The sequence below is a fragment of the Passer domesticus genome, chromosome 10 (assembly GCF_036417665.1).
Source record: "Passer domesticus isolate bPasDom1 chromosome 10, bPasDom1.hap1, whole genome shotgun sequence".
In the NCBI taxonomy this organism is placed as follows: domain Eukaryota; kingdom Metazoa; phylum Chordata; class Aves; order Passeriformes; family Passeridae; genus Passer; species Passer domesticus.
The window spans coordinates 3877144-3896804 of NC_087483.1; the positions used below are offsets into that span (position 1 = coordinate 3877144).

The 19661-nt window shown below is 55.6% G+C and overlaps 1 protein-coding gene across 1 annotated transcript in view; it reads right to left on the bottom strand.

Moving 5' to 3' along the window:
• COL18A1 (collagen type XVIII alpha 1 chain) overlaps positions 1 to 18638 on the bottom strand; it is a 37877-nt gene extending 19239 nt beyond the window's left edge. The window contains exons 1-3 of the mRNA XM_064433383.1: positions 18530 to 18638; positions 16255 to 16328; positions 15747 to 15814 (exon numbers count right to left, since the gene is read on the bottom strand). Of these exons, the coding sequence (XP_064289453.1) occupies positions 15747 to 15814; positions 16255 to 16265 (79 nt within the window). The 5' untranslated portion in view covers positions 16266 to 16328; positions 18530 to 18638. The remainder of the gene's footprint in view (positions 1 to 15746; positions 15815 to 16254; positions 16329 to 18529) is intronic.
• Between the last annotated feature and the right edge of the window lie 1023 nt (positions 18639 to 19661).

Here is a 19661-nt window from a genome sequence, read left to right on the forward strand (position 1 = left end):
GGCCAAGCAGAGATGGAGCATTCCCAGGGTCTACACTGCCATGGTGACATCAGGCAAGTCACCTCCATGGCTCAAGAAGTGTCCCTGAGACAGGGTTTTGATGAGGAGGTGGCAATTTGGGCCTCCCTTGGCTGTGCGTGACCATGAAGGTCACAGTGTGCCATAACATGGTCCTACAGAGTAGAGATCTCCACATGCTGGAGCTGATGCTCCAGTTTAAAAATATTCAGGAAAATCACCAAGACAAATGCTCAGATGTTCATTTTGCTTTACGCAACATTTCCCACAGTACTTTTGAAGAAAAACAGGCGAGTTTTCCCCTGAAAATGGCAGCTGGCTGCTGCTGCCAGCAGCTCTCCCCGTGACCGATACTGTTAGGGGCATCTGCTGCAGAACAGCCCCCACCAATCCACACGGGACATGGGTTTGTCCAGATGGCAGAGCTTCCATACGGCTCCCTCCTGGAGCTCCAGTATTTCCATCAGCCTGGAGAAGGAGCCAGGTGTCTGCCAACCTTCTCTGGCGTGTCCTGACAGGCTTGGCTGCCCTGGGGCCAGGGTGCGGTGGCACCGCGCGTGGTGCAGGATTTCTTGGCACATCCAGAGGGATAGGAGTGACTGCTGCTTCCATTCCCACTGGTGGGATGGAAAACCTTTGTGTTCCCGGAGCCTCTCCCCGCCCCAGAGCTGTGCGGCTCCCCCAGAGCGTGCAGCATCACATGCCCCCATGAGCTGCCTGGTCTCTGCCAGGAGGATTTGGGCAGCAGCACCCTGCTGGGGTAGCCCAAGCATGTGCAGACAGGATGCCCAGCCAGAGAAATTCCCACTTCTCCCTTCTGCTGGAATTAGTCAGCTCATGACACGGAGTCGAGTAGCACTCCCGTGGAACACCCTCATTAAGTCAATGACCTTCATTTTACTGCACACCTCCTTGCAGGAAGCTCCCCAGGAAGGAGCCAGGGCTGGGGCATCCCCCAAAAAGGGATTTCCAAATTAGGTGCCCTGAGGGTGGGCTGGTGGCATTGGCGGCACTAGAGCATCTTGGTCCAGTGCAACCAGCTCTGCCACTGACCAAGCAGCCAGGCAGGGACTGGAAAGGCACCAGCTGGTGAAATATTTTTGAGAAGTATTCCCCCAGGGAGAAGCCATGGCAGCTGGCTTGCTGGCAGAGCAGGGAAAACCCCTTGGTTTGGCCTCCTCCAGGCTAAAGGCTCCAAAAAGCGCTCTGCACACTCCATGAGATGCTGCTGCCAGCTTGCCATAACCTTGGACTTCTTGAAAAGCAAAATTGGACCCTCACCCTGGTCCCAGTTCCCTCCCAAAGGGGCTGACTGCATCTTCCCAAAACTTCTGGAACCTGGTGCTGCAACATGGTTCCTCATGGAAAGGGGGGATTGAGTTGCCCTAAGGCACTGAGGGGTCAGTCCTGGGCCAGAAAAATGGAGGGGTGGAAGGGGGGAAAGGGGGGGAAAGGGAAAAGAGAGAAAAAATCAGAGATGGGGGAAAAGACTGGAGATGGGAAGAAAAGAGATTGGAGGAAGACGGTGGGGGGAAAGACAGTGGGGAGAAGAGAAAGGTAAAATGAGAGGGGAGGAAGAGGGAAAGAAGAAAAGAGAAAAAAGAGATTGGGGAAGTCAAGGAAAGACTGGGAAGTGGAAGAAAGTGTGTGGGGGAAGTGGAAGAAGTGGAAAATGACAGTAGGAAAGGAAAGAGAAGGAAAGAGAAAAGAGGGGAGAAAGGACAAAAGAGAGGAAAAAAGAAGAGGGAGAAAAGAACAGAGAAAAGAACAGGAAAAAAGAGAAGAAGGTGATGAAAAGGAGGAAAAGAAAGGAGGATAAGACAAGAAGGGAGAAAGGGAGGGAAAGAGGAAGAAAAAAGACAAAAAGAGAGGAAAAAAAAGAAGGAGAAGAAAGGAAACTGAAAACAGAAAATGGGAGTAAAAAATAGGAAAAGAGAGAGAGAGAAGGCAAGGGGAAAGGGGTAAAATAGATAAGAATAGGAAAAAAGAGCCTGTCATCCAGACCTGAAGCCTTTCATCGGTGGTCAAAGTACACCGATGTTTCTCTCCGGGGTTGCTCTCCCCGCAGGATTTTGGGAAAGGACGGGGAGCCTGCCGCAGCCCAGCTCACCAATTTGTCCTGCACAAGCCAAGGACTCCCCGGCAGGAGCCGGGCAGACGGACGGACAAGCAGAGGGACGAAGGGATGGACAGCAGAGGGAGCCTCAGGCTGAACAGAGCGCAGACACCTCCTCAGGAGACCCCACTTGGCTGGACACAGCCCTGAGATCAGAGACTGGGAGGGAGCAGGGGTGGGCACAGCCCTCCTGGAACCAGGGGAAGGGGAACGGAAGAAAACCCTGATAGGAGCATAGGCAGAAAACCAGAGGTGGGAGCACTCTCGGATTTAGAAAAATTCAGGGACTGTCAGCAGGTATCTATAAATCCTATTGACATTTGGGATTCTAATCCGTTCCCCATCTAAAAGCCCCACACAGCAGTTGAAAGGCCCTCCTGGAGATGCATGCCGAGGTTGTTGCCACATCCCGAGCCGCTGACCTCCCCTGCTGCCAGTCCCTGGAAAGAGACAGCGGCACCCAGCCCCTGGGTGGGCGCTCAGCCAGGGAGATGGGGAGCGGGAGACAAAGGTGCACAGGTGCCGAGCTGGCGGGAGTGACAGCAGCCAGCCCGGCCCCAAAAATGACACAGGTACCACTCTGCCAGGCTCTGCCTCCGGGTCAGAGTTCCCCCCTGCCTCTAGCTGTGTAACACCACGGAGCCCCCGGGACCGCAGCATTCCTAAACATTTATTCATGGAGAGCCAGAAACATCCTCCCAGCAAATTCCTCGATAAGATAAACCCTGAAAATGTCACGACTGCCTGCAGGAGCCATCAAATAGCCCCAGGAGGGGAAGAAGGGTGGCCATGCCCACATCCCTGTCGTTACCTGCATCCTCCTCCTGCTCTTGAGCTGAGCAGGGCTGGACAAGGCACAGTCAAGAGGTGCTGGTGTCCTACTCTACCCCATCCACATGGACAAGCGGACAAGGCAGCAGAGAACTGGGGCTGGAGTGGCTTTGGCCACCCTGTGAGGTTTAGATGAGAGAGAATGGGGAGAATGGATGGTCGTGAGGGACCATCAATATTTGGGCACAGCCAAACCCAAGGGAGGTGTATAAAACTCAAGGTGAGTTTGCAGTGAGCTGTAGCCCCAGTCCCCCCTCATCCTGCCTCCACTGGGGCCAAGTCTCTGCTTCCAATCACTCACCTGCCCGCGGGGTCAACCGACAGCCCAGAGATAAGGCACGGAAGACAAGGGAAGGAATGTGACCCCCTGGATCATCCTCCTCCACGTTAATAAATCATCTTGCAGACTAATTGCTCCCTGGACAGGAGAAGACTCTGCTCCTCACCCCCACCAAGGTTCTGGCTCAGCCAGGGAGCCCCAAATTTCAATTGAGTTCCTGGCATTCCTGCCTCAGCTTCGGCAGCGTGACCACCCTCGGGACAGGCATCTGGTGGAGGGTGTTGGTTGTGGTCTCTCTGAGGGACAGGGAGGAAGTGCATTCCCATTACCAGGCACTTCTTTCCCCGAGGATACAGGGAGATCAATGCACCTGGCACCCCGGTTAGCATTGTGGACAGATTCTTGTAGCAGGATGAGGGGAGATGAAGGATGGGACAGAGGGTTTGTGATCCAACTTGATGCCATCCCAACCAGAGAATCAGAGGACAGGTCACCCAGGTGGGTACACGTCCCCAGAGTTCAAACAAACCTTTCCAAGGCAATGATGTCCCTCAGCCATGCCAGGATTTTAACCCTCCAACATGACAGAGAAACAAAGCACTGTCAGCGGGTAACCCAGCACCAGCTTTGAAGCCTACACAACAAAAACAGGAAGTTGCCCATCCCCAGCTGTTTTCCAGGACTTCAGAAGCAAAGAAAACACCATCAGCTTAAAAACCCCAATTCACCAAACAAAATACAGAAGAGCTACCAAGCGATGTACCTGAAGCTACAACGGAGCGTCACAGCCTCCATCCTGTGGAACAGCATCCATCCTGCACCTGCTCCAGCCAGGGATGCTGGGTGCCAGCTGGCCCGTGCTGCTGCAGGAGGCAACTGCCACAGCTCGTGGATGCTTTATAGAGCCTCGACATGGATTTTCAGGGAGGAAAACCACCTGGCAGGTCATTAACTTTATCCTCAACCCAGCGTGCAGCAAACAGAATCCAAGCTCACATGCTTGCTGCGGGGCCAGGTGGCAAGGAATGCTATTTTCTTAGGGAATGGACAGGAAAAGGGGGATTGGGGAGGGGGTTTGTTTTGGGATTTCAGCTGCAATCTCCAGCTCATCCAACCAGCCTGGCTCTTGTCAGCGCTGCCCTCCTGCAGCGCAGGGGACATTGTTTGGCTTGGAAGCCCCCAGCTGTGCTCGTAATAAGACTCCATGTCCGCTCTGTGGTCCTTCCACCTCTCTGCACTCCTCAGACAATAGTTCGCCTGTGCCGCTGACTTTGGCAGCATTTCCAAAGTTTTGGCTCCTTCCAAAGTTTCCCCTGCACCAAGCAGCCGACCTTGGCCATCGTGCTTTGTTGTCCCATCCCACTGCATCCCATCCCGGGCTCTCTGCTGTCTACAGAGCACTGTGCTCCGTGCTGGACTTTTTGGGCCCCCAAATTGGGGACACGACACAGAGAGGTGCCTGGCAGGCCCTTTGGGGGTGGATGCTGGGGTCATGAACAGCCTGGATGGGGGGCAACTAGAAAAGGGAAAGCATCACCCAGGCCTTGAACCCCCCCCAGCTGCGCACGTCCCAACGCCTTAGTGAGAAATCAATCAATTGAACGCCTTGAAATCAAGTTGAGCGATGACAACCTGACATCAGCCAAGGCTGAAATCCCCCTTTCCCTGCCATGTCTCCACAAGTATTTAAGCAGGAAAACTTAGATCTTTTGAGGAAGTCCAAATAACCTTGGAGATGGATGGTAAAGGGGTCCAACAGGTGGGTGATCCTTTGCTGCTCCATGCAAATGCTGGGGAAAGCCAGCAGGAGCTGGATGAGGCCAGAACTCACCATCCCTTTGCAACCAACAACCAGAGCCAGTATTTGACCAATTACTCCTTTTTTCTACAAGTCACTTGGTTTTAAAGCAAAATACAATGCAATAAAGAGCTTTAATGCACTGAAGTTCACCACTTGTAAGAGGACAGGTGCCAAGAACAAGGAGGAGTGTAAATTTTGTCCCTGCTTGCATGAAGACAGAGATTCCAGATCAGGTTTGCCCCTTCCTGAGCGCAGGGATGATGCCACAGCCAGGCACCATCCCAGGCTTCAGCATCCCAAGGCAAAGCTTCCAGGCCCACGGGCACAATGCCATGAGCCAAGGGCATCCCTGCAGCACAGCACCAGCGAGATGGGTACCCACAAGCTCTTTCCTGGGATGATAAGGGGTTAAAAAAAAACCCAAACCACACAAAAAAGCTCAGCAGGCATGCCTGAAGGGGAGGATTAGAGAGAATAGGGCCATTTCTCAGCAAAGACTATGGCAACCTAAATAGAAAAGTAACATTACTCTCAAGACTGGGGCCCTTTCCCTTTACTCCTGCCCTACAATGTCACTATTGTTTTGCTGACAACTGGTAATTATCCCAAGCTGCACACACTGGTATTCCCACCCTTTAACCGGGAGGGATTTTGCAGCCGCCGACCCTCTGACACCAGCAAAAATTCACATACCAGAGAGTTCAAAGGGGGGGCGGGCTGGGAAGGCTGGGCAGCCTTGTGGGGGACGTCATTCACAGGGTCCCGGAGGGCTGGGGCTGGGAAGGCGCCTCTGGAGATCGGCAAATCCAAGCCCTGCTGAAGCAGGCTCACCTGCTGGGTGCACAGGACCATGCCCAGGTGGGGTTTGAGCATTGTCAGAGAAGGAGAGCTCAGAGCCCCTTCAGAGCCTAAAGGGGCTCCAGGAGAGCTGGAGAGGGACTGGGGACAAGGGATGGAGGGACAGGACACAGGGAATGGCTCCCACTGCCAGAGGGCAGGGCTGGATGGGATATTGGGAATCAGGAATTGTTCCCTGTGAGGGTGGGCAGGCCCTGGCACAGGGTGCCCAGAGCAGCTGTGGCTGCCCCTGGATCCCTGGAAGTGCCCAAGGCCAGGTTGAACACTGAGGCTTGGAACAGCCTGGGACAGTGGAAGATGTCCCTGCCCATGGCAGGGGGTGGCACTGGACAAACTTTAAGGTCCCTTCCAACCCAAACCTGGCATTCTGGGATTTGGGATGGTTTTGTTCCTAATAGCCATGCTTTGGGTACAAGGTGCCCCTAAAGTCAGGGGGTCTTTTCTCTTATCACCATCCCAGATGGAAAAATGTTCACATCCTAAGCATCCAAGTCTAAGCAGTGAATCTTTTCTGGAAACAAAAAAAACCAAACCAAAACAAAACAAAAAAACGAATGAATAAACAAAAAAAAAACAAACCACCAGACCAACCAAATAAAAAAAAAACCAAAAAGCCACATAAAAATAAACTCCCAAAAAATGCTATGGAAGCAGAGTTTCCCTTCCCTGCTTAAAATTTCTGAGGAGCCAGGACCCCCAGAATGAGACCCTGCGGGCTGCAGCTATCCTACTGCAAGAGGATGGGGATGAATCAAATCCATAATTTTTCATTTACAGGATGGAGGAGTCACAGTCCCAACATTCCCAGCCTAACAGGAGTTCATTTTGGTGCCAGCCCCAGCTCAGATAAGGTGATAAAAAACTCTGGAAACTGCCTCAAGATGGATTAAAACATTCCCATGGTCGAAATGTATGTTGGCTTTTTTTTTTTAATACTTTTGCAGGCTGGTACAGGAGCCAGAAAGGCCAGAAAAAGGGCAAAAAAGCCCTTTTTTGGTCCTGCCACAGGCTGCAAGCAGCATAGCCAAGGTCAGAACAAGGCAGAGGACACACACAGCCTCCAAAGGACCCAGCTATGAGCACCAGCTCCTCTGGCATCTACTTAAATATTGCTATTTTATTTTCTTCTGCATTTTAATTACAGGATCACAGAAGTTTCTTCCTAATGGGAATGCTGGAAACCAGTTTTTCCTGCAGCAAAGCCAATTCCACAAATACTAGCAGTGACCTGTAAAGCTAAAAAAAAAATCTTCATAAATCTTCCCTTCCTTGCAGCAGCAGCAGTGTCACTCACAGGGCTGGGATTTTATTTATTGTTGTTTTAAGCACCCAGGAGAAAAGAAAATGCTTCTAAAACCCCACTTAACCCACTCCAGCTGCAGGGGAAAAAAAAATCCCACGTAGGCAGGAGCTACACTCCGGGACTCCGGGCAAGCTGCAGCCTGTCTCCAGAGCACCCAGCTGGGATTTGGGGGAAGGAGCCCCCCCTTCTCCCAGGCCCACAGCCTTGCCAGCTTTAGCCAGCTCCTCATTAAAGCGTGGGGCCATTTGCAGGGCACAGAGCCAGAGTGCTGAGGCTCCAGCAGCTCTGACACAGCCTTGCCCTGGGACCAGCACCTCACTTTGGAGGATGCTGGAGCCTGCAGGAGCTTCTTCGGCTGCACTGGGAGCCAGCTCCTGGCTCCTCTTGTCACAACAGCAAGGATTAAACCCTGACTGTGCTCTCCAAACCCCTTTTGGCTCCTTTGCACCCTGCACTTGGGGACATCAGAGCTCAGCGGGATGAGGGGAATAGCAAAGCATGCATGGTTCTCCGGAGAAACCCTGGCTGGCCACTCCACAAGGAAAGAAGGCAGAAGAAAGCCCGGAAAGGGGCCACTGGGAAAGCCGAGGAAAGGCTGAAAAGACTGAAATGGAACAATGTTATCAGGCAGCTGTGCCACGGATGTGGGGGCTCCGGATGCCCAGCACCCACTGGGCACCACCCATCAGATGTTTGGGTGCTGAGCTCTGGCACTGGCTGCACACAGGCAGGGAAGCTCCACCAGTAACATCTGGAGACAAATTGGGGCCATCAGGTGATGGAGCAGCAGCAGAGAAATAAAAAGATTAAACAGCTTAATGAAGGAAATGGGAAGTACTTTTGCTCCCGAGCCAAACAGACGCATTTTTACTGGTGTTGCTGCCACTGAGGCTGACCCCGAGACCAGAGGGATGTCAGGGGTTAACAGCCACCCCTGCACAGCTGGAACAGAGGGAGGGATGTCCTGGGAGACCCAGGTGCTGGGATACAGGGGGTGTAGTGGGAGACCAGAGCACTGGAAGGCAAGGAATCTTCTGGGAGGGAAATCAGTGCATTGGAAGCAGGAGATGCACTGGGAGACCCATTTCCACCGTGAGAGTCAGATTTACAGCCACACAGGCTGTCCCACGGTGCTGGTGTGCAGCATCCCACTCCAGTGTGGTCCCCAAACCAGGCCTGGTGTCCGTTTTGGGGCAGAAGTGCTTCACCAGTGGCCTGGGGTGGGTCAAACATCCACAAGCCTGTTCTATCACCAGTATTCTCCTGTTTGGCGCCAGGAGCCGCTGTCAGAGCCCGGGGCAGGGAGCGGAGCAGGAGCCCAGCCCGCCTCTGGGTTTGCCCAGCCATGCGGAGCCACAGACCCAGAGCACCGGCCGGGATGGAGCGGGATCCCGCCAGTGTCCGCCCGCACCGCGGGTTAATCCCGTTGCTAGGACACCCGCGGGCGAAGAAATACAACACTTGTCGGATTAGAGTCTAGACGGACTGACCTTTCCCTCCGCTGCCGAGGTGAAACCGGCCGAAAATCAGACCCCGTTCGCTAAAAGGAGGGATTTTTGTCGCTGTTTAGGTGTTTGGTTTTGTTTCAGATGGCAGCCAAAGAGGGAGGGACATCGCTGTCGCTGAAAGAGTCATTTCACTACCTGACGCCGGAGAGGGATGTGCAGGAGACGGCCCGGGGCTCGAAACCTGCTGCCAAGCCCCGGCTTTGCCCAGCAGCTCGGCTGACAAAAGAGTCTTTCATGAGAGGGGACGATGTCAACTCCGCAATTAGCAGGGGAAAAGAAAAAAGAGCCGAAGGAAGATTATTACCTCCAGCAGTTGCCTCTGGGGGCCCCTCTCCAATGGTTTCCTTAACTCTTTCGGCTGAGCCCAAGGAGAATGTGGGAAAGGAGCCATCAGTGTCACCATCAGCCAAGGGCTGGCTGGAGGCGGGCTGGCAGCCCAGCCTTGAAGGATGCCATGAGGATTCCCACCCCGCTGGCACCCAGAGAGAGCCAGGCCCATGACCCCATTGCATCCTTGCTGGGAGGGAACGGCCTGATATCTCCATCCAGCCCAGCACCAGGAGAATCCTCGTGGGATTAGACTCTGATCAAGAGCCCAGCCCACTGGGTACCACACAGAGCCATGGAGGATGCCAGGACACCCACACACCCTCCACCTTCATGGCCTGATATCATCATCTTTCCACCAAAAAGATGTGCCCAGAGCAGCTGCAGAAGTAACAACTGGTTAATCAAATCCTGAAGTCTGAGCTACCTGGGATAGTGGAAAGTGTTCCTGCCCTGACAGGGGGTGGAATGAGACAGGCTTTGAGGTCCCTTCCAAGCCAAACCATTCAAAGAATCTACAGTAAAAGCCAAAAATCACAGGCGTGCTGCTGTCACACACCTCTCTCTGCCCACAGTGCCAGGGGCTGGGACTTTCTCTTGCACCCTGATATCCGAGGGGAGTAAATGCCACCTGGAATCATTGCAGGTTTCTACTCCACATACTCCCACCTGTCTGTACCCCCTGAGCCCCAGCTCCCAGCACAACAGGGCACTTCTCCAGTTTTGGAACCTGGGGAGATCACTGATAGGGTCACACGATGTGTCCACGGGTTCCACGTCACCCACATGTCCTGGGTCCCTAAGATAAGGGTCCTGGCCCCTCTGGAAAGCATTTTGGGACCCCAGGAGAAGGAATAAACTGTACAGATGCCTTCCCACCAAGCCACAAGTGAGCACCACCAGCTTATCTGGGGATTATCAAAAAGCTGCTGTTTATCCAAAAGTCAACAATCTCCAACTTAATTAAGTTACAGACTAACGAGGAGGGTGGAAAAGAATAATTTGGTTTGATTATCGTGTTTTCCAGAGGGAAGGCAAGTGGCTAATTTAGGAATTATAAACTCAGAGGTAGCTTCAAGGACCATTGGGCTCTCAGAGATTTATGCCAGTGGTGACAGTGGGAAGAGCATGGGGATGGTAATGCTGGGTTCCAGGTGCCTGACTCCTATTCCCACCCCGTGTTCTTTGAGCAGACTCCCACAACCTGGGGACAGGGTCAGAGGAACAGCCAGATCTTACAGTCCCCAGGGGAGGAGGAAACCAGCAGACTGAGCTTGGGAATAAAAACTACAATAAAATCCACTAATGACCAATTTCCATCTTAGAAAAGGGCTGGGAGGCGATGCCAAAAAAAAGCAATAAAAATTCCGCAAAAGCAACCTTTTTAAGACACGGGATGTTCCGGACCAGATGTTGATTGCTGAGAAAGCCCCAGTGCCGGGGCTGCTGCTGCCAAACGGCGCTGCCGGCCAGAGCCAGGAGCACAGCAAGCCTCTGGAGCCTCGACCCTGGGGTAGCCCCAGCCCACAGCCCAGGGGGTGTCAGTGTCCTGCTTCGTTCCAACACTCCTTAGGAGGTCAAAGCCATCCACCTTTGTGCGGTGGGAACCACCCCTTCACCCCCAAAAGGGCTGATTAACCACCCTCACACCTCGAGGGTGTGGAGGTTTTTTGCCCTCAAGCCTCTGCCTCTGTCTCTCCCAGTGGTTCCAAATCCATATTAAGGGAATACAAGAGCCCCCGGTAGCTGCACAAATTTCCAAACCATTTTCTAACCCCGTTTACCTCCTTGTGCTTCAAGGGTATCTTTGACAACAAGCTCCCCAGGCTAACCAAGCCCAATCCTAAAAGCCACACACACTGCTTCTACCATGTGCCTTCCTCCACCCACAAAGTCAGGGACTTGTTCCCAATCCCCATGATTTAAGGGGACTTAGCATGAGCTGAAATCATTGCAGGCTTCCCCTGCACCACCTCCCACCCATCAGCAGGACAGGGCATGTCCTGCCAGGGGCAGCAGCACCGGTGCTCCACACACATTGCTACCAAAAGGATGAGGAATGTGGCTGGAGGAAACGACAGCCAGGCAGAGCCCCTCCACAGCTGGCAGAGACAAAACTGGGACGTGGGGTGAGAGGGAGCTCATCCATCATGGAACCTCACTGAGTGGTTTGGGTGGGAAGAAACTCAAAAGTCCCACCCCCTGCCATGGGCAGGGACACCTTCCACCATCCCAGGCTGCTCCAAGCCCCATCCAACCCGGCCTTGGACACTTCCAGGAATCCAGGGGCAGCCACAGCTTCTCTCATCAACCTTTACAAGTGCCACACACCTTCAGAGGGAAGAATTTCTTTGTAACATCCAAGACACTGCCTCCAGGCTTGCGCACTCAGAGAGATTGCAGCATGCTCTCAGAAAGGACTCCTCTCCAATGCTTTCCCAAATGTCATCAGATACAACACAAGAATCATTAGTGTTTTATTAATCCCATACCTCTGAGCTGCTGATATACATCAATACTTAATCCCAGATGTTTCCCTCAGCGCTTTGAACTCTCTACTGAAATGCCAGAATTAATTATTTTCTTGGTAAACTATCAAGAGTTTGGGAAAAAAGACAGCCCACTTGCTGGGATTGTTATTCCAGGGTTTTGAGTATCATCCCTAATAGTTATGGCAGGCCAGAGTGGTGAGAAGAGACGTGGTATCCCTGTCACAGAATATGGGGTGGGTTGGAAGGGACACCAAACCTCACCTTGTTCCACCCCTGCCATGGACAGGGACATCTTTCACTCTCCCAGGGTGCTCCAAGCCCATCCAACCCAGCCTAGAACACTTCCCGGGATCCAGGGGCAGCCACAGCTTCTCTGGGCACCCTGTGCCAGGGCCTCACTGGGAAGAATTCCTTCCCAACATCCCATCCAACCTTCCCCTCTATCAGTGTGAAGACATTTACCCTTGTCCTGTCACTCCAGGCTCATGTAAAAAGTCTCTCTCCCTCTTTTTTATCAGAGGATGCAGCCTTGGATGAGTCCTCGCCCCTGGCTCTGCGTGCTCTTGCCTCCTCATAAAGAAGTGGTGACATCCCACCCAGGAGCAAAGCCAGTTTCCCAGCAGCACAGTTTTTTCTGCTCAGGGAGTTTTTAAGCCAGGCTGTGACGCTTGAAGCAGGATTGCAAAATGTTTTCTCCAAGGGCTTGGATTTGCTGCTTAACAGCACCCAAGTTTTGTCACCATAAACACTGGAAGGAGAGGTTAGTCCAGCTGCAGGCCAAAATAAATAGGGAGCAGTGTCACTGAGAGGCTGCTCTTCAGAGCAAAAAAAAAACCAACCACCCTGTTTCTCCAGAACATGGAAGTTTATGAACAGGGTTTTCTAGTGGCCACAGGGAAGAGCAGCTCGCCATCCCTCCAGGGACACGCAGCAGTGGGGAGGGAGCTCCCAGGCACTCAGGCCACTGGGCCAGCAGACACCACACAGAAACCTAGAACCAAGGCACGAGCTCTGGGAGAATGGATGCTGTGGATAGACCAGGTTCAGGTACAAACCTGGGGAAGTAATGGAAACCTTAGGATTAGGGCTTGAAAAGGTTCTATGCTTCAATGGAAGCAAACTCCTGAGAGGGAGAACAGCCACTCTGCAGGAATGCTCAGTCTCTTTTTAAACCTCATTTCCAGCTCCAAAGCATCACCCAAGCACAGCCACTTCATCCCTGCCACCACCTCCTTGGGACAGGCAGGAGGGATGGGATCCACCTGCCAGGATGATGGACCAGGAACTCAGAGGTGCTGCAGGGAGATGCCTACAGCACTGTCTCCTTCCAGCTGCCAGCAGCCTGGGCAGCTCCCCCTCCCCAGCAGCTCCCACTGCACAGATAAGGTTTTGCAAACAGCAGTCCTGCCAGCTGATAAGAAGGTGAAGAGCCTGAGGAGCTTCTGGAGCACAGCATCCTCCCCAGCCCCTGCTGGAACCTCAGTGGTCAAACGATGCTGTCAGAGCTGAGAGGTGCCAACCCTGCTCAAGCCAAGCCCACAATGCTGGCTGCTGCCCACAGCCAATTACCCCATGTCTTTTTAAGAAATTCCTAAAATAATGCTAGGAAAGCTGTGATGCCCCTGTCAAACCCCCCCAGGTGCTGATGTCAGAGCAGTTGTGTCACAGGCTGTAAATCACTTTGCACAGCAACTCCTTGTGAGGAATCCCAACCAGAAGGACCCACAGCCCCCTAGGGATAGAAATTATCAGGAATGAGCCTCTCAACCTGTAGCTCCAGCACCTGTTGTCCATAACAGTGGGAGGAGGCAGCTTGAATTCCCAGGTGCTGCCTGCACCCTCAGCAGCAGCACAGCAAACAGCTGGGGCTGCTTTTGAGGCTCCTCCCAGCCGCAAACTGAAGCACAGAAATCCAGTGTGAGAGAAGATAACAGAATCATGGAAGTATTACAGTTGGAAAAGACCTCCAAGATCATCAGATTCAACCACTAACCCAGCACAGACAGTTCCATCATTAAACCATGTCCCCAAGAGCCACATCTACACATTTTTCAAACACTTCCAGGGATGGTGATTCCATCACTTCCCTGGGCAGCCTGTTCCAATGCATGGTTGCATCTACCACCAGACTGGGGTGACCTGGCCAGCAGATTGCCCCAAACCAGGGACCTGGCACAGAATTGCCCCCCAGGGAATGGGGATTTTCCCAGCATCTGACCCAGCCCATGCTTGGGGTCACTCATAGCCCTATTTGTGATTCCCCCCACACTCCCCAGACCAAACCTGTGTCAGCATCCCCACACTATTCCTCATGGCTACATGCCCTTCCTGAGGAATCCCAGAGATCCAATGATAAGAGGCCAGCCCAGCTCGGAGCAGCTAAGCCCCCAAATTTGCAAGGCAGGCAGATAAACAGAAAGGTTATCTCCATGCCAGGACAGCCTTTGGAGCAAACATTCCCCAGAAGCCATCACAAAGGCGGGCTGGCAGAACAGGCCCTGCAGTCCTTGGACATTGAACCAAGGGAAGGGGGGGAAGAAAAAAAAGAAAAGAAGGAAAAAAAGCCACACCAACCCACTGAATTCCTTTAAAACCCGATCTGCAGCCTGTCTTTGGGAGACGGCCAAGTCAGCTGGGTGAGACGGGCACCTCCCTGCCAGTGGTGACCGGTTCCCCCCGGCACTCATCCCCTCTGCATGCCCTGGGGAACCTCCTGGGGGCCCCCAGCGTGGCTGCCCAAAGCTGGAGGATGCACCTGCAGCTCAGCAGAGGGTCCTGGCCAGCCCGGAGTGCCCAAGGACGCTGATGGAGAGGATGGGAAGGGCATGGATAACTCTGAGTACTCACTATTAAAGCAGTGCCTGGCCCTCCAGCTCAGCTTGGCTGCACTGGACAGTCTCCAGGGACCTAAAATAGCCAATTCAGGATTTCACATGGGAATGATGTTCCCATCTCTGCAGATCTCCAAGGGGAGCTTTGTTCCCATGGTCCCTGCGGAGGCACCCACGCCACTGAAAGCAGCATCATAAATGTAGCCCAGGGCACTTGGAGAGCTTCTCCCAGTGTTCCCAGACGTGCTCTGGGAGTGCTGGGCATCCCCACTGCCCTAGCCAGCCTCCTTCCCTCCACAGCTGACCCCGCTGCCCACACAGCAGTGCCAGAGCTGTTCCTAGATGACACAAATCCTTGCTGCAGTAAATAATCCACCAATTTCACGGCCGACTTCCAGTTCACCTGTACCTGGGGATGCCACTAACAGAAACATCGTGCCCAGCCTGGGACAGCAGAGAGAGACACGAGTGATGCTTCACACCATGCCGGCACAAGCCGAAGACCAGATCACTACCCCAGAGAAAATCCACTGTATCCTTGTTTTTGGATTGTCACTTGCAGCTCAGCTGCTTTGGCAGTTGTGGTTCCTGGGATCCAAGTAGGGGCTCCCCGTGTCAGCCGTGGCTGTTCCCGCCTCCGGGCACTGGGCACGCATCCAGAGACGGGCTGCAAGGGGAGGAGGGCTTTCATCCTGCCTGGCAGCCGGCAGGAAGCTTCCCTGTCAGGGAGGTAAAGTTCACCAGAAACACAGGCAGCGGGAGAACCGGCCCGTGTGCCTCGTGGGGAAAGAAGTGCTGGAGAGCTGAGTCAGCACTGAATTCCCCTCTCCCGGCGCACCAGAAGCTTGAGAAGTGGCATGTTACAGGGAGTCCCCAAGGCAGGGAAAAGCCCAGAAGGGTGTGGGAGGTGTTGCATCCCCAAGGCATAGGCTCGAGGCTCCCAACCACTCTCAACACTTCCAAGGACATGCAGCCCCAGGGAGGATTTGTGGAGAAAACGCCAACACATGGAGCACGGCCACTTTGGGGCAAAGCCATTCCGCCTGTCCCACAGCCAGCACGGACTTGACAAACCACTCTCCTCACAGGGAGCGGCAGTCAAGGATTTCCCCAGCATCCCTGGCCGCTGATGGCATGGAGAACACAGGACCCCCCGGGCTCGGGAGCCACAAGGGATGTGGCCATTGAAGAAATCACCCCCAGCTTCGGGAATCACGACTGGGCACAGCATTTGTCTCGAGGGTAGACTCCGGCCCCCATTCCTGCTGGGGAGAGCCTCCCAGGCAATGGGGAACTTCAGGACAGGGAGGAGGTATGGGACCCTGAGTACGGCGGCAGGCACTCCCCTCCCCAGCATCCCGCAGCATCCCGTGCACGTTACCCGGCTCCTGGGAAGCAGCGGGGACCAGCAGGACAAAGAGCCCGAGCAGCAGCCGCGGCGGGGGGCACCTGCGGGAAGGGAAGGGGAGAGAGAGGTCACACACCCTCCTGCCGATCGCGGGGCGCTCCCTGGCCCCCAGCCCCGCCCCGAGGTCCTCCCACGGTCACAGCCGGGACCCCCAGCCCCGGCGGCTTCAGGGTCCCGGTACCCCCCAGCCCCTCGTGTGCCGGGGCACCGGCTTCCCGCGCTACCCGTGCGCCCAGCCCGGCGGCTTCCCTGTCCTAGTGCCAGCCTTCCCCGGTGTCCCCGCGGTACCGGCGCCCCTGGGGTCCCGCCACGGTTACACCGACGACCCGCTGCCCCCCAGGGTCCCGGTGCCTCCCTCCCCGGCGGCTCCAGATTCCCGGCGCCGCCTCTGCACGGCGGCTTCGTGCTTCCCGCACTACCTGTGCCCCCCCATCCCCGACGGTTCCAGGGCCCGGTGCCCCCCCGCAGCCCCGGCGCTCACCCCGTGCGCATGGTGCCGGCTCGGCTCGGCTCGGCTCAGATCAGCTCGGCTCGGAGCGGCGGGATCCGCACGGCCTGGGGGGCGGGAAGGGGAGGGGCGGCAGGGCCGGCCCGCCCCGGGCGGGTGAGCCGGGGCCGGGGCTCAGCCCGCCCCCAGCCCCCGGGACAGGGACTCTCACAGCCGGCGGTCTCCTGCCGGGGCCAGGGACACTCCCTGGGGATGGGTGAGTGGGAGAGGCACAGCTCTTCTCGCTGAGGAGCATCCCTCCCGAGAAACATCCCTCCCTGAGGAGCATCCCACCTCTGCCTGGGGCGCCGGAGAGTACCCTCGCCCCCAAAGGGCACCCACTGCCCGCAGGACCTGCCCGGGCACCTCCTACTCCACCAAGCCCTGGGCTTCGGCTCGCAGGCCAGGTCTGGTCTTGAAGGAGGGAGTGAATCAGCGAGCTGAGCTCATTCCCTTTCCCAGCACTTATCCGAGCCCCGGGGCACGGAGCAGGGCTGGGCGCTCTCAGCATGGCACCGCAGTTCTCCTTTCCGGGCCCTTCGCCCGCCCTCACTGTGCGCACGGGGCTCGGGAACTCCACGATCCTGCCTCCTTCACGGGCCGCGAGCCCAGCCCAGCCCAGCTCGGCAGGGTGTGGAGCCGGGGGGTTCCTGGACGCCCTCCCGGGGCAGCTCTGGCTGCGGGCTGCAATGCCAGAGCCAAGGCAGCAGCGCCCCGCACCTCACCCTGCCCGTGGCGGGAAAGGAGTTAAACCTGGGGCTGCTGCCACTTTCACTCCTCCCCATACCCCAGCTTTCATCTTCCTCCAGCCCCAGGATTATCCCAGTGGGATAATCCCCACAAAACCTGCTGCCACACCTTGCTTTGTCTTCCGCAGCATTTTAGTGCCCCGCGGCAGCAAAAAGCTTCTGAAATCCAAGCCCTGGAAGGTTCGAGGGGATATAGAAGTGATTCACTAATGATGGCAGAGGCGTGTTTAGTCTGAGGCAGGGTTTGGATCTAGCAGGATAAACCATGACATCCAGCTGCTCAGCTCTTCGCTCACACAGAGGCACACTAGCACTCTCCGAAGTTTGTCAGTAAATCTTTTGGCTGCACTAAAGACAGGCAGCCCCTCAGCACAACCCGGTCTGGGGGCCATGAATACACACCAAAGCTTCCTCTTGTTTGGCTGCAGAATGTTTTCACGTGGTCAGGACTCTTGAATTTATGCTTTGCCAGCTGGATGCTGAGTGATTTACCAGCCCTTTCTTCTCCCGCAGCTGGATTCCTTCCCTCCAGGTAGAGGTTGGAGTACCTGAGCTGCACAAAAGGCAGCATGTTGACAGCCCTGAGTCATCGGGCTGCACTTCCACTAAGGGATTTTGGAGGGGCGGATGGGCTGCAGGGCCTGGAGCAAGGGGGAGGAGAGTCCTGGGACAAGGATGGTGCTTGGAAAAAAGTCTCCTTGAAAATGGAGAAAAATCCTGCCTGGTAGCAGAGACCTGTTTGGAATGACCTGGCTGTATGTGGGCTGGATCAGAGGGGGTGGATAAGTGCTTGGGTGGGGTGGAAGAGTGTGTGGGCAGCTCTGGGAAGGCTGCTTTGGGTCCATGGGGGAATTCTGGCCCTTCCAATGTCGTCAGCACTGCTGGGGCCAGGAGATGCAAACACTACACTGACCGCCTGCCCGGACCTTCCCACACAGGGAGCACAACGATGTTATCACTGCTGCAGGTGAATGTGGAGCTGGATTATATCCCACACTTCCTCCTCGCTGCACGTCCCGTACTCCACCTGACCCAGCTGCGTTTGTTCGAGCACATCACCTTCTGCCACCCTCCTGTCTTGCCTGTGCCTCAGCCCTGGTGCTGTCCCCAATGCCACAGCGGGGTCGTGATCCCCCCCAGCAGACCTCCATGCAAAGCCTGCCTGACATCAGGGCAGTTTCCCATGGCAAAATGTCCTCCTGCTGAGCTTTAAAGTCCGAGAGCCACGGAGGACAGATAATGAGGCTCATCTTTTCCCAAGCAAACAAACACTGCCCGCCGCAGGAGGAGGGACACCCACGCTGCCAGTGGAGGCAGCTCTTTCGAAAGCCGACCAAATGGAAACCAGCGGTGCTCTGATGGTGGCTCTTGCAGCTTGCAGCCCAGACTTCCCAAGCCCCAGCCAAAAAGGCTCTCCTACCCCGCAGGCTTCCAGCTCCAGCAAAGCTTTGGCATTTTTTCATCTCTGTGTGGATCCTACAGTGTCCCGCTGTCCCCCCACCCCTGCGCCTGGCTCCCACCTGCATCCTGCGGCCGGTGGTCCCACGCTGCTGGGTGGCCCTGGGCAGGGGCACCCCTGTGCGGGGACAGAGGGGCTGCTCCAGCTCCCAGCACACAGCCCCTGCCAGCTCAGCGGCCACGACAGCACAACTGCCAAAAAATGTCACCCTGGCAACCTTGCAGGACACTGGCCTGTTTTCCCTCCTTCGGGCAGAAAGGAGGGGTTGGAAGCTCGTCTGCTGTGGCCCAGACGTGCCCCCGGCAGTGGCTCTGGGGCTGGCATGCATTACCAGGGCCCATGTCCCCCTCCCGGCTCGCTGGGACGGCTGGCCCGGCCCTGGGAGGGGCGGCGTGTCGCCAGGCGCCGGCGGCCCGAGGAGCCGTGGGAGCGGCGGGGCTGCCAGCGGGCACCGTGAGCTGTCACCAGGGCCCTGGTGCTTGTGCTTGGCTTGTGCACGGCTGCCTTCGGAGGTTCCTTTGACCTGCTTAGTCCCGCTGCCACCACGCCAAGTGAGGAGGCTGGGGAGCAGTGGGGGACAAAGGAATTGGGTCAGGGGGGCAATAAAGGACAAGAACGCAGAGGACAACATTTGGCGAGTGTCCCTGCAGAAAAACAAAGGCTGAAGCAGACAGACAGAGCAGAAAACCATCGCCAGACAGGACTGTCCCATCTGGGCCAATCCCCATGGGGAGGCTGTGGCTGGTGCTGCCACTTTGATGTGCCATTTGTCCGTGTTAAAGCCACTTCCTCCCCAGGCAGCCTCGGGATGTCAGTGCTCAGGACCACTGGGAGCAGCTGGTTTTGTGTCTTGCTGCCACATCTGTTGCTCTGGCTCAGAACTCTGTGTCTGCTGATGGCCGAGGACTTGTCAGGATGTCCTCAGGAAAGGGCAGCATCATGCCCTGCCTTCAGCTGAGACCTCTGGAAAGGATGTGGCGAGGGATGGTGTGAAAACCATCCCTCCTTTCCAGAGGTGAAGCATGCACGGCATCAAAGGTGGGCGTTTGGAAAGGACCCAGGCAGCACAGGCAGGGAGTGGAAACAACTGGAAATCCCTCAATGAGGAAAGTTGGCAGGCACAAGGGTTTGGCTGAGTCAGGAGCACAGTTACCTGCCCATGTAGGCGAGGGACGAGCTAAGCCAGGCCGGGT